The sequence below is a fragment of the Geospiza fortis genome, unplaced genomic scaffold (genome assembly GCF_000277835.1).
Source record: "Geospiza fortis unplaced genomic scaffold, GeoFor_1.0 scaffold10, whole genome shotgun sequence".
NCBI classification, from domain to species: Eukaryota; Metazoa; Chordata; class Aves; order Passeriformes; family Thraupidae; genus Geospiza; species Geospiza fortis.
The window spans coordinates 2,897,744-2,919,030 of record NW_005054326.1 but is presented as its reverse complement, the minus strand read 5'-3'; the positions used below and the strand labels follow the sequence as shown (position 1 = coordinate 2,919,030).

The 21,287-nt window shown below is 39.8% G+C and overlaps 1 protein-coding gene across 1 annotated transcript in view; it reads left to right on the top strand.

Annotated features, from left to right (window-relative positions):
- Positions 1–1,969: 1,969 nt before the first annotated feature.
- The window catches only part of DUSP16 (dual specificity phosphatase 16), a 29,094-nt gene continuing 9,776 nt past the window's right edge, over positions 1,970–21,287 (top strand). The window contains exons 1-5 of the mRNA XM_005421084.2: positions 1,970–2,085; positions 8,000–8,594; positions 9,734–9,872; positions 15,263–15,270; positions 21,271–21,287. The exon at positions 21,271–21,287 is cut by the window's right edge and continues 139 nt beyond it. Coding sequence (XP_005421141.1) covers positions 8,364–8,594; positions 9,734–9,872; positions 15,263–15,270; positions 21,271–21,287 — 395 coding nt within the window. The 5' untranslated portion in view covers positions 1,970–2,085; positions 8,000–8,363. The remainder of the gene's footprint in view (positions 2,086–7,999; positions 8,595–9,733; positions 9,873–15,262; positions 15,271–21,270) is intronic.

Below are 21,287 nucleotides of genomic sequence, written 5' to 3'. Positions count from 1 at the left end.
TAAAGACAAGTTTATATCCTTCTGTAACTCACCCTAATTGAAAGGATGTATATTTCTTTTTCTAAAGTCAGCAGAAAAATCCTGGCCTCTTAATGATGAAAGACTTTTTTAAAAACTTTCTTCTAAGCACAAATAGCTGAACTTTCCACTTTAAACTTGGGTGGCTCATTCATATTTCACTTAATGGTAATATGGTATTCTCTCTCTCTCTCTCTCTCTCTCTTCCCTTCCTTACCACCAAGACTGAAAAGGGGAGGGCGGGATATAAAATGTTTCTGAGAATTACAGGAAATGTCTTTTCCTTAAACAGCTTTGCCAGGGAATTTCCAAATATGCTTAATGCTTATGGCTGAAGTTGCAGCAGTTCAGTCTTCAATCATGAGTGGATCCTGCTCTTAAAACGTGACACCTCCTTCCAGTAAACTGTGTTGAAATTAAGTATCGGCTTTGTTTCTCATCTGCTCTTCAGCAGAATTAATCATTCCCTGTGGTGAAATGACCCCTCTTGGGGGCTGCTTTAAACACTTGATTTACCTGTGTTTATTAAAGTGGGGAAAACAGAATATAGTGTCCGGAGGTGAGAGCTGGTTTATTTGTAAGAACATCAGAGAGGTGTGGCTGGCAGAAGGAGTCGCGGCATGGCATGGATGGCACAGAGAGGCAGGTACTGGTGAGTGTGAAGGATACCTGACAGCTTTCAGGGGGACTGCAGGAGCTGCCTGTGAGGCACTAAGGAACAAAAGGGGAGATGCTTTTTGTCTCAGGACTTTGTTTCCTTGGGCTGTCACAAGGTGGTCGCAGATCATCGGGCCCTGTCTCTAGGCAGAGCCTCATCAGTGCTGAGCATTAGTTTAGTGTTCATTTCTGGGATGAGGTTAGAAAAAGGGATAGGAACAAATATGGTGAGTAGGATGGGTTTTCTCTGTTCCCTATTGCCTTCTGCCAGGCTTTTCCACTGGATTATGGAAAAAGACAGAGAGGTGATTAATCCCTGTAGTTCTTTTCCTTGTGGGATGCTGTGGATTTTTATAGGCTGTTCACCATAACATGCCCAGCCCTTTGCTGGGGTGGCTCTTCTCAGTTGTCATATCCTTTACTCCGTGCTTCAGAGCCACTCCTGGATCTCACAGCAAGGCACTGCTTGGCAATAATTTCTTGTCATAGTTTATATCACAGTGATTAAGAGAAGCTGTCATCTCTTGGCAGCCATGATTTGAATCTTGGGTTTAGCTGCCCAGGAAACAGTTTGGAACTGATGCTGATGTGTTTATCTTTGGTTCCTTGTGTAAAAGTTGTAATTTAATTTGTTCCTGTTGGAACAGCAGGTGCTTTGGGTAGAAGTTGTATGGGTATGACTGTGTGTAATGATTGGTGATGCTAGTGTTACCAGTTTCCAGTGCTGTTTTTTTTAGAGTGTGGGGAGGTGGGCTTAATTACACAAATGTCCTGTTTCATTGGTCTCTGTCCATGCAAAATACAGCTGTATTCACACTTACTTGTGGCAATCTTTCCCATTAATAAGTACTGATCAAGAGATTGTGAATTTGTTTAATTCCGTGCAAAAGCATCACCTTTAATGCTGAGTTGTACATTGGTTTTCTAACAGTGAGATGTGTCAAAGAGTTTGGAAGGCTATCACTGGTTGGTTTTTGTTTGTTGGGGTTTTTTAAAGCATCTCCAACTTTTTTTTTTTCCATTTCAATTTAAAGACAGTAGGGGGATTTGCTGTGGTATTTTTTTTCTCGTTTCTTTTAGAAAATCAGTGTAGCATAACTTTCTATTTTGAACCCATTCCATATAAATGAATGCCAGCATTCATAAATAACTTCTCACCTAGGTTTTCCTGTGTTTGGGGCAGTTGTACAGCAAATGACTGCACTGAATGTGTAAAATCCATTTCCTGGTTTGGGTTGGGGGGTGTTTGTCTGAGTTTTTTTAGTGTTTTTTAATCTTGTAATAAGGATTTTATTACTGTTATTATTAATATTATTATTTTCCTGTGTTTAGGTAATTCCTTCTGCTGGCCTTTGTATGTGGACCACCTTCTGTCCTGTTCAGGCCATATAAATTTTGACTTAAATGTAGGTGAGTAACAGTTTTGACATGAAATAATAATAAATTAATAAAAAATTTATACTCCAAAATTTTATGTTGCTTTGACTTGGAGGTCATAGAGTGAGAACCATTTTTTAAAAATCCACTGACACTTTTCCTGGTTGTCTAGTGTCCCAGGCAATAGGAACCTAAAAATGTAATATATTATACTACACGTTTGAACCAGATTAAATCTTTCATTCTGGTTGCCCCAGACCCTATATGCTGTGAACCTGCAGTGAAAAATTATTTTGAAATGGAAAGAGTTTCTCGCTCGATTGGGTGGAGAAGGGAGTCCTCAGACTTAATCTGGGGATTAAGTCTGAGTGTCCTTTGAATAGAGTGATGTAACATATCAACAGGATCTTCTAATGCTTCCCAGGAGGCCACATTCTGCCAGCCAGGTTTCCCTGCAGTCACATGTAATAAATGTTTATTGTTTCACTGGGAATGTCAAAGAGATTGGCTCCTTGGTAAAAGCCAGTGATGATAACCTGGCTTATTGCTTAGAGATGGTGATGGTGCCTGGATAATATTTGCAAGAACATTGCAGATGTTTGAGAGCTATGCTGAGTAGGTCAGCAAAATGTGGTGGTTTGGTGTGCTTTTTTGTTTTATTTTGAAATAATATATTATTTCAAATATGTTTATTTGTATGACAGGAAATATATGTTATCTAAATGGAAGGCCCATTCCTCTTGCTTAGCCCAGCTGTCTCAGAGTGCCATTGGTAAAAACATTGCTGAGCTGTAAGTGTAGAAATAGCGTGAGCTTAAAGATCTTAACTGGATGTCTTTTATGCAGTGTATTTCTGGGAGGTTGATTTCCTTTCTGACTCTCTCTCTGTCTGTTTTCACATTGATGAGCACAAAGAAGTGGGGAGACTTTTCTTTAGAGCTAGTAATCAAAGCTGAGTGATTAGTCAAGCAGGATGAAGGACAAGAGTACTCAACAGAAAATCCACCTTCATCTATGTTTTATTTCAATGCATTACACTTGCTTTTCTCATGGTGGTGGAGTAATCTAAAATGTGTGTGGCTGGTGTTTCTACAAGGAAGAGAAAATTAACACTATGCATTTTGACTGCATATATAGGATAAAAGTACAGATATGTTAAAAGTGGGAGAAGAGGGAGCACCCATAGATAAGCAAGGGAAAACAGGGTGAAATTTTTTAAACTGCTTCTTTTTTATGAACATGGTACATGAGTGACATTAAAAAAAATTAAAATCTATGTGTTTCTATTTAAGTGACTTTCTCTGCTGCTGTCCAATCTTGCACCACAGTGAAGAGTGCTCAGAGGGTGGTGGAAACTGTCTGCTCTTCAACCTCCCTGCCAGGAAGCATGAGGAAATGATGTGTTTATGAGATAGTGATGCTTATTTGAATCATCCTAAAAGCCCAAGACACCCTCATTCCCCTGAGCTGAGGGAATGACACAAGCCCTTTGAATTGATGAGCTAACAGAGCTCTGTGAATTGATGAGCATTTGTTATCTCACTCCTATATGTTCTGCACAATGGCAGGTAATACATATGCTTCTCTAACTTCAGCTACTGGTTTTTTCCCCCAGACTTTGCACTTTATTACACAGTTGTTGATCTCTGGAATTTACTGGCTTGCTTGCTGAATTCAAAAGAACAGCTGTTCCTCGCTTTCAATTAAAATTTTTATTTCCCTTGTGCTCCATAGACACTCTGTGTTTCTGAACACTGAGTAGCATCTTGAGCAAGGGTTGGACCTCTCTCAGCTGTCACTTAGTCTCTTGTAGCACTGGGAAAAGGAACCATCCAGAACACAATTTATTTCCATCTTTTTGAGGCTGGTGAGGGAATGGTTCTTGCAGGAGTGGCAATTCACCCTGTGGTCCCTGGATCTGCAGTTTCTCTCTAGTTTGTGTACATTTGTTTGTCCAGTATCACGTGTGGCTGTGGTAACAGGGTCTGTGCTGGTGGTATTGGCACCTGCTATTGAACCACTACCACTCCCAGTAACCCTGAAACCAAATACCCCTTTTGTAACAGCCAGCAGTAGCTTGTGTCCTGCAGTTTGGGATGTTCTGCATTTGCATTTTAATTCAGCTTTTCAGTTTTTCTTTTACAAGGGTGCCCACCCTAAGAACCATGAAAAGCACTCTAGGGGATGATAATGTTTTTCTCATATGTACTTGTGTTTGCCTGTTAAAAGTAGAAAAATACACAGTTCAAAAAAACCCAACTGTGTCAGGTGTTTCAGCTGAGTCCATAAAGGCTGCCCATCAGGACCTTGTTCAGGTGCTGTAAAGTGATTTTGTCAGAGTTTTGCATGACGTGGGAGCGCTGCTGAGGCTCCTGACAAAGCAGGCATTAGTGACGTAGCCACACATTTATGACAGCAAGGTTCAACTTCAAGGTTATCTTCTTAAGTGAGGCAGAATCTTTCAGAGATTGTAGCAAGGCTTTGAGAAGCTCTTTTCTAGTTCCTTAACTGGGGTAGAATTAGAGACTCTTGTTCTGAGAGTTTTTAAAATATATTCCTAACACATCTGCCTCTCATCCCCAGAAGTATTTGAAAGATGTGTAGATGTGGGGCTTAGGGACATGGCTTAGTGGTGGACTTGGCAATGTTACTTTAACAGTTGGACTTAATGATCTTGGAGGTCTTTTCCAAACTAAATAATTCTGTGATTCTGTATGAGCCAAAACCTGAGAACTCAGACAATCATCCTGTTGTGATGGAAAGGAATTGCTTGGAGTCAAAGTGATAGCAGTAGAAATTAAAGGAGTGCATACAAAATGTCAATTATAGTGACTGAAAAACCAAACACAACCACATAACCAAAAATGTGGCACTTGCTTATTTCACTGCATCAGAACCAGTTGGGATGGGGACAGGAATCCCTGAGGCAAGAGATCCTATAAAATTAAACATACAGGTAAACATTAGTCATCCACTGTTGTTTGTGCGCAAGATAGTAGGAGGATTGTTGGTTTGGTTCTTTAAACAATAAGGAAAAGCTGTAAAGGTACTGGGCAAGTGTAGAACAGACCTTTTTCATTTCATAGTGAGTTAGATGTTTAATTTTCTTGTTTAAAAGTGCCAGTTAGTCCCTCTAGAAGGAAGAAGCAGCCATGCAGTGTTCCCAGTGGGTACATGAATGACTGTGGGAGATTCTCATGGCTCGATTATGGATCACTTTTCATAATCCTGATTTCAGCATGGAACACCCTGTGAAGGCTTCCTAGCTTAAGGTCAGCAGCACAATGGCCTGTTTGGGGCAATGCATTGTATGGCATCATTTTATGAGACACTATAATACCATTGAGATCTAAGTCACAAGTTGAAAAAGAACGGTCAAGAAATTTAATTTTATCTGTTTTATAAATGCATTAGAAATTGAACAGATGTTTCAACACCTCATAGAAGCTGAATGATAAGAGCAGTCATGAGGAATGGGATGAGTGCTCAAGTGTTTACCTAAAGCAAGAGGCTGCCAGTTCTTCTTGTTTAGATAGGTCCTAGGGAAGACTCCCAAACACTGATAGTTCCAGAAACTGAGAGAATTAAAAGAAAAACCCGTCCTTCATAAAATGTTGTTTCTCCCCAGCACCACTGAGATATTCCTGTCAAAAAAAGTACTTCAGTTGCAATAACTCAAGGTGACATTACTGTTAAGTTTATTGCTTTCACACTGCAGGCAGAATCCTTTCAAGGTACTTGGTATGTTAGGGTAATAGGGCTATTTTAAAGGATTCTTGACTGAAGCCCATTTGCCCTGTGTTCTTTACATGCTCTTTACCCTGTCACCAGATATGACTGGCTTGAGCTCTTCACAAGAGTCTTCTGAAACAAACCTCTGTTGTATGAAAGTGAAGGCTGAGAAAGCAAACAGCAAGCTTTTAGAAGATAAGAAGCATACTCAAACTGAAAGTTGCAAATTAAAGATTAAGTATTTCTAACAGCATCCGTTTTAGAGTTCTGTACTTTCTCAGCTGCTATATTTTCCTGTTATTACTTGAGCTTTAAGTCAGCAATTTATCCATCAAAACAAACTGTCTAGTTCATGAACAAACTGTCTAGCTTGCAAAGGAGCTGGAGCCAATTCCCACTAGAGCCAGTGGAAAAGTTTTCATTGAGTTCAGTGGATTTGGTATCTGGCAACCTTTGATGTGAATAAAAGAGAATCAAAATTTGTGACAGGACATGTTAAGAGAAATTTTTTAAATTGCTGAATACTATTTTCCTGGGGGGGGGAAAAATTTGACATAACTATCAAGCTTCCTCCTCCACCTCCCCCCTACTTGCAAAATGTCATTTTGATAATCAATTGTCTTTTGATACCTTCCTGAGACTAGTGTGAAGTGACTGCTTTTTGAGGGGGAGCAGACCTGCCAAGCAGGTTCTTTAAAACATTTAATTAAAACTTGGTATAGTACATTTTCCAATATTTTTACTGTAGTTTAGAGCAATGTGCATTTCACTGCTATGTGCTTCCATTTATCTGGGCAAGCTTAATAGTACTGTCACAACAGCCCTAAATTGGGACAAATGGAAGATCACATTTTGTCAGCCTAATATCTGTCTACGTGGAGGCTGGTGTTTTTCTTGTATTGCCACATGAAACTCATGAAACAACTTCCAGTTTCCTCTTTTGGGCTGTTAACATCAAGTTTGTCCTTTTTGCAGAATTTATTTTGCTTAACATTGTGTAAATGTAGATTTGTACAATATCTCTAAAGAGTAAAACATTTTCACGCCTGGGATTTCCCAGTGCCAAATGCAACTGGCCTGGTGGTATAACAGGACTTTTAATATAAATCTATTGATGGTTAGAATTCATTACTTCTCTTGCAATTAAGGTAAATAACAAACCTTTCAAATGGAAGGAGCAAGTCAACACTATAAAATCTAAGCTCAAATGTGAGCTAAATCCCCAAAGGATGTAGCCCCGTGGTGGATTCTTTCTGAGGAGTGTTCCTACAAGGACTTGTGCCATCAGAACGTGTTTTGGGACACTCTGAGGAGCCCAAGGGCAGCTGTGAGACAGTGCTACACTGAGGGGGATAAAGGTGTTGGGGTTTTATTGCTTTGCTGCTGCCACTCCTTCAGCTGATGTTGTTCAGATGCTGTCAGGATCTAATTTTAGAGAAATATAGTTTGTTTCAAAGATTATTTAGCATAATCTTTAGTTAAGTTTGGGGTTAGAGTGCTGGGGGTTACACACCTCACATAAGCATCACACAGCTCTAGGAAGAACAGAAGAGTGCTCACTGCTTTAACTTCCAGTAGTGTGAGACCTCATCCATCTCTGGTGATTAATTCAAATAAAATGCTTGTGTGGCATCTTGTTCTGTTTTCTATTCAAGTATTTCCTTCAGAGAAGTGGATGTAAGTTTGGTCCTTTCTTTTGTGTACTATCAGTTTCCCAACTTGCAGTGCTGTTTTGTGAAATATTTTCCAAGTCATTAAACTTTGAAATGTTTAATATTTAAAATGTTTAAGTGTTTTAAAAACAAATTTTACTTCTTACTAAGCAGTGCAGTGCTGAAATGCATTTAAATAGTTTTGCTATTGAAAGAAATACCATGATTTAGGGCAGCATCTCTTAATTATGTTCTAACAAAGTCTTGTGAAGAGGCAGAGCTAGTGGCAACAAAAGTCTGCAATTAAGGCAGGGTATGTTGCCTGAAATACAAGATAATTGTCCAGGCAAGATCATTGGAATGGATTCAGAGGCTGCAGTTGCCAATGCTCTCTCTAGGTGTTTGGCACATCCAGCAGAGAGGAGAACTCCTCAGGAATGTGTTTATTCCATGTATGGCCCACTGTACAGCTAAGCCTCAGAGCTGAATGTTTTGTTCTGCGAAGTTTCATGGCCTCATCTGGTTTGTGTTTTTTGTTTTTTTTCATCTTCCCCTTCTTACAGGCTCTCAATCTGGTGTAAAGCTGATGGGTGGGAGCAAAGGTAAAGAATGATGTAATGCAGCAGCAGCCAGAAAGCATCTTTTGTGTGAATTGTGCAATGGCCACTCCGTAGTCATGTCCCGATGAATCAGACGTGAGGGGCCGCTTTGTGGAGCCAACCCTTTGTACATCAGCTGGGAGCAGGAGGAGACGCTCGGTCCAACAGCTCTTTCTGAAAATGGATTTAACTTTTCTTTTGCCAGTCACTACCAGCATGACCTCATACACTTCTAGCACAATGGTGTGGCTAAGCCTTTGAGTACACAGCCATTACATCATCGCAGCAAATTAGAGAGGGCGGTGGGGAAAGAGGCCTCGTTGTTGTCATGGCCCATGAGATGATCAGGACCCAGCTCATTGTCCCCGAGAAGTTGGTGGCTTTGCTGGAGAGTGGGACAGAGAAGCTGCTGCTGATTGACAGCCGCCCCTTTGTGGAGTACAACACCTCCCACATCCTGGATGCCATCAACATCAACTGCTCCAAGCTCATGAAGCGCAGGCTGCAGCAGGACAAAGTTTTGATCACAGAGCTCATTCAGCACTCAGCAAAACACAAGGTAGGGGTCATTTTCCTTTTGTTCTATGTATTTCTTTAAAGGAGTGGCTGGAAAGCAACTTGTAATAATTTTTCCGTAAATATTTAATTAAATTAAAAAAAAAACAAAACAACAACCAAAACCCAACAAGATTAGAGGGCTGAGTTTAGCTGAGATATTACCTGATCAAAGAGGGTATTGGTTACTGTTGAGTTTATCATTGGGATTCTTTGTAGAATCAGAGTTAAGGAGGGGGATTTAGAAATTACTCAGAAAGAATGTTCTCAGGATTCTTGTGTGTCTTGCAAAGCACAGTCTCTCAAACGTATGTAAACATTCTCTCCTAAACTTTGAAGGATTCTTAGGGGTCTGTGGTGGTGGGGCTTGCTTAGCAAGTGGTCATTTGGTTTGCAAAGAAACTGCCTCTCTGTCAGTCCTGGCTCCTACTTGCTGTTTAGAAGGCTTTTCATGGGGGTAGTTTGAGGAATTTTGGTGTTTGTTTTATTGTTTGTTTATTTGGGAGGAGGGGTGTGGTTTTCTCCAAATAGTGTTATCAGTGAAAAGAAAATAGCTATGCTGTTTAAAATTAGTGTGTGTCTCTGTGTCTGTGGAGGGGATATTGGGGGTTTTTAATCCATTGATATTTGTTTCACGTGTTTTGGGTACAAAAATAATCTACTATGTTCTTGCTTTAACATGTAAAAAATGAAGCTTTTTATTTTATATATAAAGTTGTGCAGGTAACCAAAATGTGTATGGCTTAGAGGCAGTTTAAGGTCTCTTTATTGTTTATGTACAAAACTCTCGGAAGCAGAAAGTGAGGCAGGGCTACCTTCTCAAAAGCTCAGCCTTTAAACAAATTCACCAGCCTAGCTGAAGGTAGGGCAATTCACAAGCAACATAAAATTACCAAATGGTAGAAATTTGTGGAGTGGGCTTCAACTTGAAGCAAATAATCAATTTACAAACTCTCCAGGGAATTAAATCTGACAGGCGTATGAAATATAAAATAAAAACTCTTTAGTGAACAAGTGCATAAGAAATCTATGTATCTGAACTGCTCTTATAGCAAATATGTAGGAACCCTGATGGAGGTGATAATGTGGGGTTTTTAATCATCTTCCTCCTTCCTGTTTTACTCTGAGTTCCTTGTGTTTCAGATTGAAATTGATTGCAAGCAGGAAGTGGTGGTGTATGACCAAAGTTCTAAAGATGTGACCTCTCTCTCATCTGACTGTTTTCTTACTGTGCTCCTGGGCAAACTGGAGAAGAACTTCAGCTCTGTGTATCTGCTTTCAGGTAAGATGTAACAAAAGAAACCCCTTTCAGGTGACATGTACCAAAAGAAACCTCTGAAACACTTGAATAAAGAGAAGAAAAAAAATGCTGTTGGTATAGCAGACCTGTACAGTTTTGCAAGTGCAGGCATAAACTTCAGTTACAACAGAGACTTTTCTGTAGTTCTTTTTGCATATAGTGACACTCAGAATACATGCAGTGCTTAGAAATTGCATCTTACAGGGGATATGTTTCACCATTACTCTGTGTAAATGGAAATGGAACAATGCAGAGGTTTTTAGAGGCATATGTCATCTACTTCAGGGTCAAAAAAATAGCAAAAAAAATGGGCTTCCCTGGTTTTTTAAGTATTGTACATGGTAGGAAGAAAAACTCTTCCTTACTGAATTGGTAATTGCTAAAATAAGAACAAAGGAAATGATCTCCTAGAGTTACAGAGATTAGTTTGTGTGACATTTTAAACTTCAGCTCCCTAAGTGGTAGCACTTTATACAGGTCTTTTCCTTCACCCTCCTTTTTTGTTTTTGTTTTTTATTTTAAATCCCAAGTCAAAGCACCTATAGAAATTTAATTCCTTGTAACACAGGATTTGCTGCTCTCAGCATGTGCTAGTGCCATTCTTTCTGTCATGGAACAGCAGACAGTGTTCACAAGAAAGAGCAAGGAGGGGTGTGAAGTAGATCCAAGGCTGAAAGAAGAGGGAATGACAAATTTAAATAGGAAATACATTGCAGTGACTGGATCAGTGATCTAATGAAGTGTACACCTAGTGTCTGAGAAATGCTGAAACACAGGGACTGAATAATGGTGAGCTTTACTTACAGTAAGCCAAGTGAATTTTGCTTTGGCTAGGGTTGGTGATTTTGTTTTCTTTGCTGTTTAGGTAAGAATTACACCTGTGGGTGGTGGATTACAGTATTAGATTAAGTAACTCTTCTTACATATGAGCTACCAAGAATTGTGTGGTGTGTAGGCACAGTAAATGCTTAATGCAAAAGTGCTGAAATAAGTGGGTAATACTATCTTAAACTGAAAATTGTTATTTGAAAAAGAAGCCAGTCTAGGAACAGTATCTCCTCAGAAATCCTTTTATTGTTCAAATTCTGTTCAAGATGAAAATGTCACCTAAGCCACAAGCAGGATGGTAGTGCACATGAGCTGGGGTGAACTTAGCCACACACAGCTGGTAAGGGTTAGTTTGGGAATCTAATGTGTCAAAATCCTCCTCATAAAAAGCAGGACTTTTACTTGAGCGTGTCAAATGGCAAACACGAGGTTTGAGAATTTCCTCTTATGTTTGTTTACATAAGAGGAAATTTGTTTATTTTTGTATATTTGTTAAATTTTGTTTATAGCTAGGATGGGGATATTTATGAATGCAGAAACAACTGATGGCTTTAAAACCAGTGGAAGAGGAGGACAAGAAAAAAAGGGAAATATAAGGAAATTATTTACTACTGATCTATTACAGTTAAGTGCTTATTTCATGTGGTTTTTTTTTTTACATCTGTTAAAAATCTAGCTACTCAATGCACACACAAGAAACCTTCTAGGATGTGGGGTGAAGGAGAATTGGGTGAATTCAGTCTTGCAGAAAGCTCCTTGGAGTTTATTGATATGTAGCTGTAGGAAACTAGATAAAATATGTTGTCTCAGCAAGCTGATGACGAAATCTAATAAATGTTTATGGCCCATAATGAGGGTAGGGGTCAGTGTACTCTGTAAAAAGAAGAACCTTTGGACTTGAGTTTTCCATATGTCACTAAATCTGTTTTATTTAAAACAGTGACCTTAAATAAACATTTTGGGGTAGGAAAATATTTTTTGTTGGGATGGAATAAGGAGTATTTAACAAAGATCTGAAATTCCTGCCTCTGTTCTTGTTGAAACCCCCCATTACTGAGCACTCAGTAAGGTGCTTTTTTATTAAGGTTGTTCATAAAGGTGTGCTCTGCCCTGGAGGTTGTTTTTGATTGAAGTAACTATTGTGAAGACCTCAAAGGAACCCTTACCAATTAGTTTAAGATCTTGATATAACCTCATAAAAATATTTATAATTTGGTGAGGAATGTTTTCAGGAACTAAATATGCCATTTGGTACTTTATTTTTAACAGTGCACAGAATACTGAAATGTGGGCACCAAGGGCTTAATTCTATTCCCATCATGGCATCTTCTACTCTGATTTACATAAGATTTAAACACAGGGATGTCACCTGATTCCTTCTCATATTTTGAGAATTGGATTTACTTGCAATGTAGTCGTTTTCCTAGTTAGCGGTGTTATGATTTTCCTGCTTGCTCTGCAGAAACAGTTAGTAGAGACTAGTGATTTTTGCTTGAGTGATCATTATGAAAGCAGTAAACATCAAGAGTCTTGATTAAATTCTATTCCATTTTGTGAATGGATGCATTCATATTCTACTTGCCTTAAATACTTGTTCTCCCCTGCTTTTAATCTGGCTTAGTTCTGCTTATTCAAGCACAGATGTCTTCACGACTGTTACCTTTCAAATGTTTCCTCTGAAGAAGGTGAAGCCCAGCTTTTTATTTTGTGTTGATTTTTTAAAAACTTTTGTGTGTGTGTGTTCAGAACACTTTGTCTAAATGGAAGGCATCCTGAAAGACAGGAAAGAAATCTAAACAAAACCCTTCTATATGTACAAAGTGTCATTAAAAACTGTGACAGCCTAACACTGTGTGCCTCCCTCTCAAAACAGTGGTTGGTGGGGACTTGCCTTCTAATTTCTTGCTACCCTTCTGCCTATGAAAAATATCAGCAGTAATGGGATGTAGTGGATTCTTCCTTCACTAGAGCTCTCTGACAAACTCCTGCAGAACACAAAGGAGTAATAAGGAGAAATAAATAAGTTATTGGTTTTTATTCAGTGACAAATGTTGGGGTTTTATGCATGAACAGTGAAGGGCATCCTAGGCAGAATGAGTGCAGTGAGATTGGACAAAGGTCCTGGAATCAAAACAGTGAGTGATTACCCAGGGAGTGTGGCAAAAGGTATGTTTTTGCTGAAACTTCCCAATTCCTTGTTTTCCCCTGACCTGTTCCTCACCTGACAAGGTGTATATACCAAATGGAAGACTTGCATGGAAGATATGAGGAGAAGGAAGCAAGTCAGGAACTCTTCTTCAGTCTTCTTTATCCTGCCATTCATTTTAGAAATATTTGAAATTGGAAACCCATTTAAAGAAATCTTTAGTGTAAAAATACTGAAGTATCTCTAGGGTATATTCACATTTAAAGAAATCTTTAGTGTAAAAATATTGAAATATCTCTAGGGTATATTCACCATTGTGTTGTCTTACTTGCCTAAAGAAAAGCCTTGATAAGAAAAGCCCAGTGCTTTCTCCCTGCTTTATCTACAAGGAAGCATTCCCTGTGGCAGGGAAGCAGGAAATCTGAAGAATATTCTCTTGTAGATAGGGCTGGTCATTTCCATGTGCTAAAGGAACCAGGGCTGTGACACAGGGCTTTATTCCCAGTTTCTGCAGTCCCCTGTGGCAAGTAAGGGGGTGCCATGTGGTTCAGTGTGGACTGAAAGAAGACACAAGGTTCTGGCAAAATCCTGACACCTTTTTAACATTTGGATTTGAAGCTTTATAACTTTCAGTTGTGACTTACTGATATTCTGAGTGTTTCCTACATATAAATCTTTGCAGAGTACCCTAGCACACCTTAATATGGTCGTGTCATCAATTACAATAATCAGGTTATCTGCAAATTGAAATAAGTATAGTGTGAATGACCTGTTAAATATCTTGCCACCGTTTGGAGGAGGAGAGATTGGCACAATGATGCCAGCTTTCCTGACATTCTGACTGGTTGATTCCATCAGAAGGAAGCCTCTACTGAGAGAGGTAAAATCTTGCTGAGGGAATGCAGTATTCCCCAAGTGGTCCCATAACCCATGGAGTACAGCCAGTGTTGGCCGGGGGGAGATGAGAGTGAGAGAGGAGCTTACCTCTGAATCACCCCCTTGAAAAGTTTCCCTCTCCATCAGTTTTTAAGAGAGTTTAGAAAAGCAAGTACCCTTGGCTACAGACAGGCCTCTGACTATCCTCCCACCCTCTGTACTTAAAATGCAATTTTCAGTGTTCATTTAGTGCCATAATTGTTTTAAGCACTTGAAGAATGGGAGTAGGGTTTATTACTTTCATATGTGTATCCTGTCTTTTGAGAGAGAGTAAGGTTTGACTAAAGTAGAGCTCACATAACATTTCTCAAACCCAAGAATAACTTGTTAAGTTTGCTTTTGTTTTGGATACCTCTGGATGCCTGTGAAATTTAATTGACTGAAATTATGGTGAAGGTTTTTTGGGGTTTTTTTTCCCCTTAAAGGCAGAAAGGGTGAGTGAGGGTGTCCACTCTGCTTTTTGTACTCGCCATGCCACATGGAATATGGCACTTGGGTGGGATGGGAAGCTTGACCCCATTCTCACACATCTTCCCTTCCTTGTTTGCTTAACCTGCCTATTAACCTTGTCTTACCAAAGGCAGAAACCCTCCAGGGCAAAGAACTTCCCCTGCTACTGTGCTTGTAAAACACCTGGAATAACGGGGCCGCTTTCTGAAAACCCCTGGAATAAAAACACCCCTAACTCTGAAACCTTGGATCCTGTGGAAGGAGGGGGGACAGGAATGGGATGGGAGCTCTCCCAACAGGGCTCTCGAGCCTGAGCTTATGTAATGGAAAATGGCACGGGTCCCTGCGGAGCGGGGCTGGAATGCGGCAATTGTAGAGCCTCGTTTAAACAGAGTGGAAACATTGCAGATTCATAAAACTTGTGAGTCAGAAAGTTTACAGCTTTCCTTCCTTAAGGCAAGGGAAAAAAATCTATACTGGAGCTTTTAGATAAACACGTTAATGTTCAACAGGAATGTGACTGGGAAAGAGCACCGAGAGCCTCCGAGGCAAAGCAAACTGAAAACGTCGGGGTTTGGATATTTTGTGTTTGCTGTAGTGCTGTTTGATTTATTTTTTTTTAGCCTAGTTTTTGGTAATGTTACCTTACTGCCCTGGCACTAATCAGTATTTACAGTAACAAATTCTAATTGCTATTTAGGAGAGGAAAAGAAAGCCCCAAAAGCTAAATATGAGTTATTGCACTGCATACCTTTGGTGAATACAGGCGTTTGGTGAGGCTTACTTAGAATCATAGAGCCTAAATATTATGTTTTAGAGGTAGCTACAAATTTTCCTGCTTTTTTATTCTTTATTTTCTTTAAAAGGTAAAATTAAATTAAAAAGGAAAAAAAAAGTATGGCAATATTCCTTTTAAAAAGGGATAGCAATATAAGATTTATTAGTATGTGGTTATATAAAATTGTGAATAATTAGTGCCCTTAATGAAGAAGAAAATTCTGGATTTAAAAAGGTGGAATTGTCTGTTAAATCCACAAGCTTCATATTCTCCTTCTTGCAATGCTATCTGAGTACATGCATGAAGTCTTTGCTTTTCTGACTCATCACTTGGGTCTCAGACCTTTTCCACTCCCTGCTTTAAAATAATGGGTTTTGATGCTGAATTAACACTGATGTACTGGCAGACAATTAGGTCTTGTGGGAAAAGGAAGGAAATAGCTTCTAGTCTGTTTTCAAGAATTCATTGAAGAAAACCAATTTCTCCCTTTGGCTTTTTCAGAACAGTCAGAATCCAAAACAGAGGGGAAAGGAACAGTATCTGATTTAAATGGCACTTCAGAAAAATGCCAGTTTACCCTGTTACCAGTGTGCCTTGTCTGTGGTTTTTTCCAGCAAACTCCATGTGAAAAAAGGACACATCCACTGTCTCTTACATCTCCATCAGGAGCACCAGACATGATCTTTCTGTGCCTCCTGGGTGAGGCACATGGAGCTGCAGGGATGTGTAATAAACACTTCTTTGGCTTTTCTTAGCCTGGAGTTTTAGGGAAGCCAAGCTCTTAGGGGTTGCCATGTTGTCTGTGTCTCTGCTGTCACCCACAAAAGATGTTTCAAAAGCTTGTTGGGTCAGCTTCAATAAGGCTTGACAAAAGGAGTCATGAAGTGAAAAAAATAATGGAAGTTCTTGTGAGCTGTATGAAATGAGCACTGGTACAGTGCAGAGCCTCAGATTAGTGTCTCTCTCTGAAAAGCTGAGCTGGGAGTGGATTTGCTGGTGTGACCAAGCAGCTCAGGGAGCTCAGGCTGGAAGCATGCAAGGATCTGCTGTGAGATAGGCACTGGTGGCAGGTGGGATTCCTTGGTTCTGCAGCCCCTCAGGTATTTGGATGGAAAACATGTTTACGTAGCCTGAAAGTGGAAAGCTGCCCCTCTGGTCTTTGGAGTTAGTCTCCATTAGTTGGAGAAGATGCCAGAGACTTTCAGCCTGGTTACCACCTCTTCTCCAGTTGCATTTCCTCTCCCCTCTGCCTTGGCCACACTGCCAGCCTCTGGGGCTCAGGAGCAATTGCTGGGGTTCTCCATCAAGCTGTAGCTGGCCAGGCTCAATGCAAACATGTGAAGGGGTGTGAACACCTCTTTTCTCACCTTTCTTTCATTCCGAGTTAGGTTTCATGCATTTACAAAGAAATAGTACAAAATCTTCATGGCACAAATGCACTGTCAGCTTGTTTCTACATTTTTAACTGTTAGGATTTGTGTTTGCATGGAGCTCTCACCTTTGTAGGAGTTGTCTCTGTACTTGGATGGAGTTGCACTGAAAAAACAAGTCACACCTAATGCTAAGGTCCCCTATTTTCATCTTTCCCTTTCCTTGCAGAGATGTGGAAACTCAGAGCTACACCTCAGCTGTTGCTCCTCAGTTTTACACACAAACTTAACCCACCTTATCTCTGAAGCAGGGTCAGATCTCTGTTCCTTTGTCTGCTTTGTCAGTATGCACATGCCTGATTAGCAAGAGCAGCTCTCTCTAGATGATTAAGGATTAAAATTCTGGTGCACATCTCTGCAGACACTTGATGATGAAAAGGAACTTGGCTGTTTCAACAGTAATGTTATGAGCAACTATAAAGAGATATTAGGATTGCCTCCTGATGATTTTTTTTCCTATATGTTAGAAATACATGGAAATTGAGGGATAGGATGGATGTAGGATGGAGCATCTGTGGTCTGTGATGTGAATGAGGAACAATGCTTGCATTTTGAAAACTGATTTTGTAGTAACTGATGCTTCTATTTAAACTTTTTGCTTTTCCCTGGGCCAAATCTTAGTATGTCCCCTGTGAATTTGTCTTGTCTAATTATGGTCACATCTCTGAATGGTTTGACATCCCATTGAAGGAAATATAAAGACCAGGAGGAAGAAGAGAAACCAGTGTAACATGGAATGAACCTAAGAACCATCCACCTGTCCTGTTACGGTGTCATTTAACTGGAAAGGTTTTATTAAATATTGGATAAAAACAATGAAGTATGATCTGCACTTCACAACTTTTGATTGAACAACTAAGTGTTCAATCCAGACCTTTGGGGCTTAGCTGATCCTTCATTTGCAAACCTGCAGAGTGGTTTGCAGAGCTCTGTCCATGATTGCAGCAGGGCAGCTGGCAGCACTGGAATGCTCCTGCTCTGTTTCCACAGAACACAGAGAAATGAGCTGCTGTAACTGCTTGTGCTTCCCAGGAGCCATTCCTCTGGATTCGTTTATGATTTGTGTTTAGTGGTAGTTAAATTAATTAATCATAAGGATCTGGATGGATTCCATTCCCTCAGTGAAAGGAAGCTCTTCCCAAATCAACAACATTTCTCTATCATTTGTTGCCTCCTGATCCCATAGTCTTTCCCTGCCTCTTCCTGTTCCTAGCAAAGTTAATTGGGAATTCTGTTTATATAAGGACTTAGGCAGTGAATCTATAAGGAGGAATAACTTTTACCACAGAATTTTGCTGAAACTTTTTTTGTCCATTCTGGGTTTGGCCCTGTTTTGTTTCCTGAGCTGGCTGAGAAGGGAGCTGACACTTCTGATACCAAGATTCCTTTAGAGATCATACCTTTATGATCCCAGCTGTAGTTAGGGAAGCCTTGATCAAAGGGAAGTCTGTAGTCACCACTTTGCAGAACCATAGCAACAGGGCAATCAAGTGGTTTACTGGCTCTTGCCAGATTTCTGCTAATGGATATGGAGGCTTGTAAGCAAGAAACACTTTGCTGTAAGGACTGGGAGGTGTTGGGTTGTCTGCCACACACAAGGGCTGCAAAAGCAGAGAGCTTTTGGCACCTTGACATGGTTTTGTAGAGACATCCTGTTGAATGTCAAGAGAGTTGTTTCAGCTCAGCTTACCACTAAGAATACAGAAAACCTGTGTGGTTCAGAGCTATTGAGGAGAGAGTACTTTGGAGTGATTTGTCAGTCATGTATTTCCAAGGCCCAGTGACATTTATCAAAGAATTCAGTGAAACTCTATTAACCCAGCAGCTCTGTTAATGATGTGTGGATTTTTTGCTTTCCTCCCCCCCATAGTTTCAACATGCTCTTGCAATTGATTTATTATTCATGTGAGGCTGGAGCAGTGGTGGGAGAAATGGTGTTATTAAAAACCAGCTCCAGAAGAAAAGCGTATTTTCTCTAATTAAAACAAACTGCACAGTGCTGCCAATGTCCCTGTTCCAACTGAGGTAGGTAACGAGATTTAAAGGAAAGAAATTGCCTTCTTGCAAAGGTCATCCCCAAACTATGGAATATGAAACAAAACCTGGCCCATTTTTCTTTTAAGGCTCAGTTTTCTGCTCTGCATTCCTACCTGTAGACTAAATTAATTTTCCAAGTGTTTAAGGTTTATTTTTTGAAAACTGCTTCATTTACAGCAGAAGTGTACAGGAGGTCTGAGTGCTTAAAACACTTTCCTCATAAGAGGCTCCTCATGTAGACTGGTCATAGAGTTCATCTGGGGAGCCACCATCTGTGTTAGAAAACAGAGACATTTAAAATAAATTCTTTTTCTCTATACATTTTTAGGTGCTGAGGGGTTTTTTAAATACATTTCCCTGTGTATTTTAAAAATATGTATATTTTGTAAGTTAGTGCAAACAAATAGTGATGAATACAGTTCTTTTGAACAGAAATGAGTCTCATAATGCCATGACAGCTCAGAGATTGTACATGTAGATGCTGCTGTTCCACACCCCTGATAGTTTGTGGCACTTAAAGAAATTGGTACTTAAGCAGGATGCATATGTGAGTGTGTTTTCTTTGTTTGGGATTTGCTTGCTTGTGGGCTTTTAAAGCAATTTTTCCATACACATTGACCTAGAATGGGTTTTTCATATTGGGAAGTGCCATAAATCAAAGCCAGATTCATTGAAAAGCTACTAACCTTTTGAAAACCTGGTCATAGAGGATGGCAGGGAAGACAGCTTAATATTTGAAACAAATCACTGGGTTTGTGCTTTCTCAAATCAGTTCAGTACAGATACTAACACCAGGTTAAAATATGCTCAGAGGAAAGGAGGGTTCACTTGGTGCACATGTAAAGGCAGGCAGTATAATGTCAGACTTTGAAGATTTGAGAGTTTTGTGAGTGTAATTCAAGTTGTAAAGATCCTGAAGCAACATGTTACTAGGAAAGCATGAGTGGAAAAGAAGAAACATGACTTTGAAAGGATGAATGCCATAGAGGAAGTATTGAAGCATCTAATCTTGAATCATTTCAATTGGCCTTGATAGAGTCCTGGAATAAAAATAAAATAAAATAAAAGAGTGCTCCTTATCTTAGGATGACAGAGCAGGGGTTCCATCTCCCCAGAATCTCAGGTGTTTTGCACATTAGCTTCCTGCTTAATTTCTTGCCACAGGTTTCACACAGAAATGAGACCAATCCCTAGGTAGTTGGGAAGACCTTTTTATGCTGAACTTTTCCCATGTAGTCTTTTGCAAAGATAGCACAGATGTAAAATCCTTGCTTCTGCAGCTTCTTTGTAAGGAGTTCTCTATTTCCAGCCATGTCAGTGAGAGGATCCACAAAGCAGCCAACAATGCTCCCAGAAAATAAAGGATCAGCAAATGAAACCAAGGCAAATACTTGATTTCCTCTTCTTCACTATCCTCTCAAATAACTGCTTAAATTCAGTCTCAGAGGTATATACTGCCTATAAATTCAAGGAATGCTTCCTGCAACAGAAAGGAAAACATTGGGCCATACAGAAGAAAATTTAGCAGGTATATGAGGGAATTGTTTTGCAAACTCTTCCTCTCATTTGATGGAACAAGCAGGATCTGTGCTCCTGATGGGCAGTGCCTTAGCTTGTCTCACAAAATAGTCAAGTTATTTATTTCATTTGTTCTTTTATTTATTATTTATTCAGGAGATTGAGCAGGAATTAATTCATAAAATGTTTGCTCTAGAATCTGCTTGCTGGCTTTTTTATTAGATAAAATGGTTTTGTTACACACTATTGCCTTGGTATTTCAACATTTACTAATGATACAGATTTTAAAAGCTAAAGAATAGGCATAATTCAGGCAATGGTAATGCAAGCCCTGGCAAAACAGTACATTAGCTTATTCCTGAGTAATTTTAATTCACATCTTCAAACTGTAATCATAGTGAACATAGCATTTGGCAGATTGAGCATGTCAGTGCTTCAATTCCTTGATGATAAAAAGGTGCTCCTTTCTGAATAGGTTATAATTACTCTTCCTTCAGTTAAAACTCTGCTCATCTGGGAGGAAAGAGCTGGGGATTTTCACTGTGCTTTGTGAGACTTCCCTCTGCTTCACCTCCCCCACTCGAGATGGAGAAGCCTTGGCTTGGTGTGGTTTTGAAAGATGAAAGTTCTTCCTGTCCTGGATGAAATACATTAATTGTGGAGCAGCACACAAAATAGTTGCAGGATTTTAATTAGTACTGTAGGATTTTAATTAGTAATGCAGGATTTTAAAAGTAAGCATTACCAATGCATATTAATGCTTTTGCCAAATGGAGTAAACATGTCTTTTTCTTAATGAGCTCTCAGTATAAAGCTGATATGGGAGAAGGAAGTGTCTAGAAATCACCTGGGTAGGGTGGACACTAAAAGGTGTGCCAGCTTGTGGTGTGGTGGGTACTGTGCCTGTTTTTCTGAAGAATCATTTCACATATTAAGAATGGGAAGAAGCATCAAAAACTTCTGAGAAGTGGAGGGAGAGAAATAAATATTCCAGACAGAGTGGGAATACAAAGCCAGGCCTTGGCTGCTGATGTATGGTTCCACAGAAAGATGTGTATTTCTTCTCATATTCTAGGGAGTGAAAAACCAAGGATTACTGTGTTTCCCATTTTGTCTGGAGAGCCACAAAGCTGACCTAAGGAAAGGCACATGTACAGCTTCTCTGCCAAGGCTTTCCTGCTGCCCCTCAGTGCCTCCCCATCTCCCATGCTAAATGTTGCTCTCCCAGAACTGGCACGGGCATCAGCACGTTTGTAGATTAAATACCTGCTCTT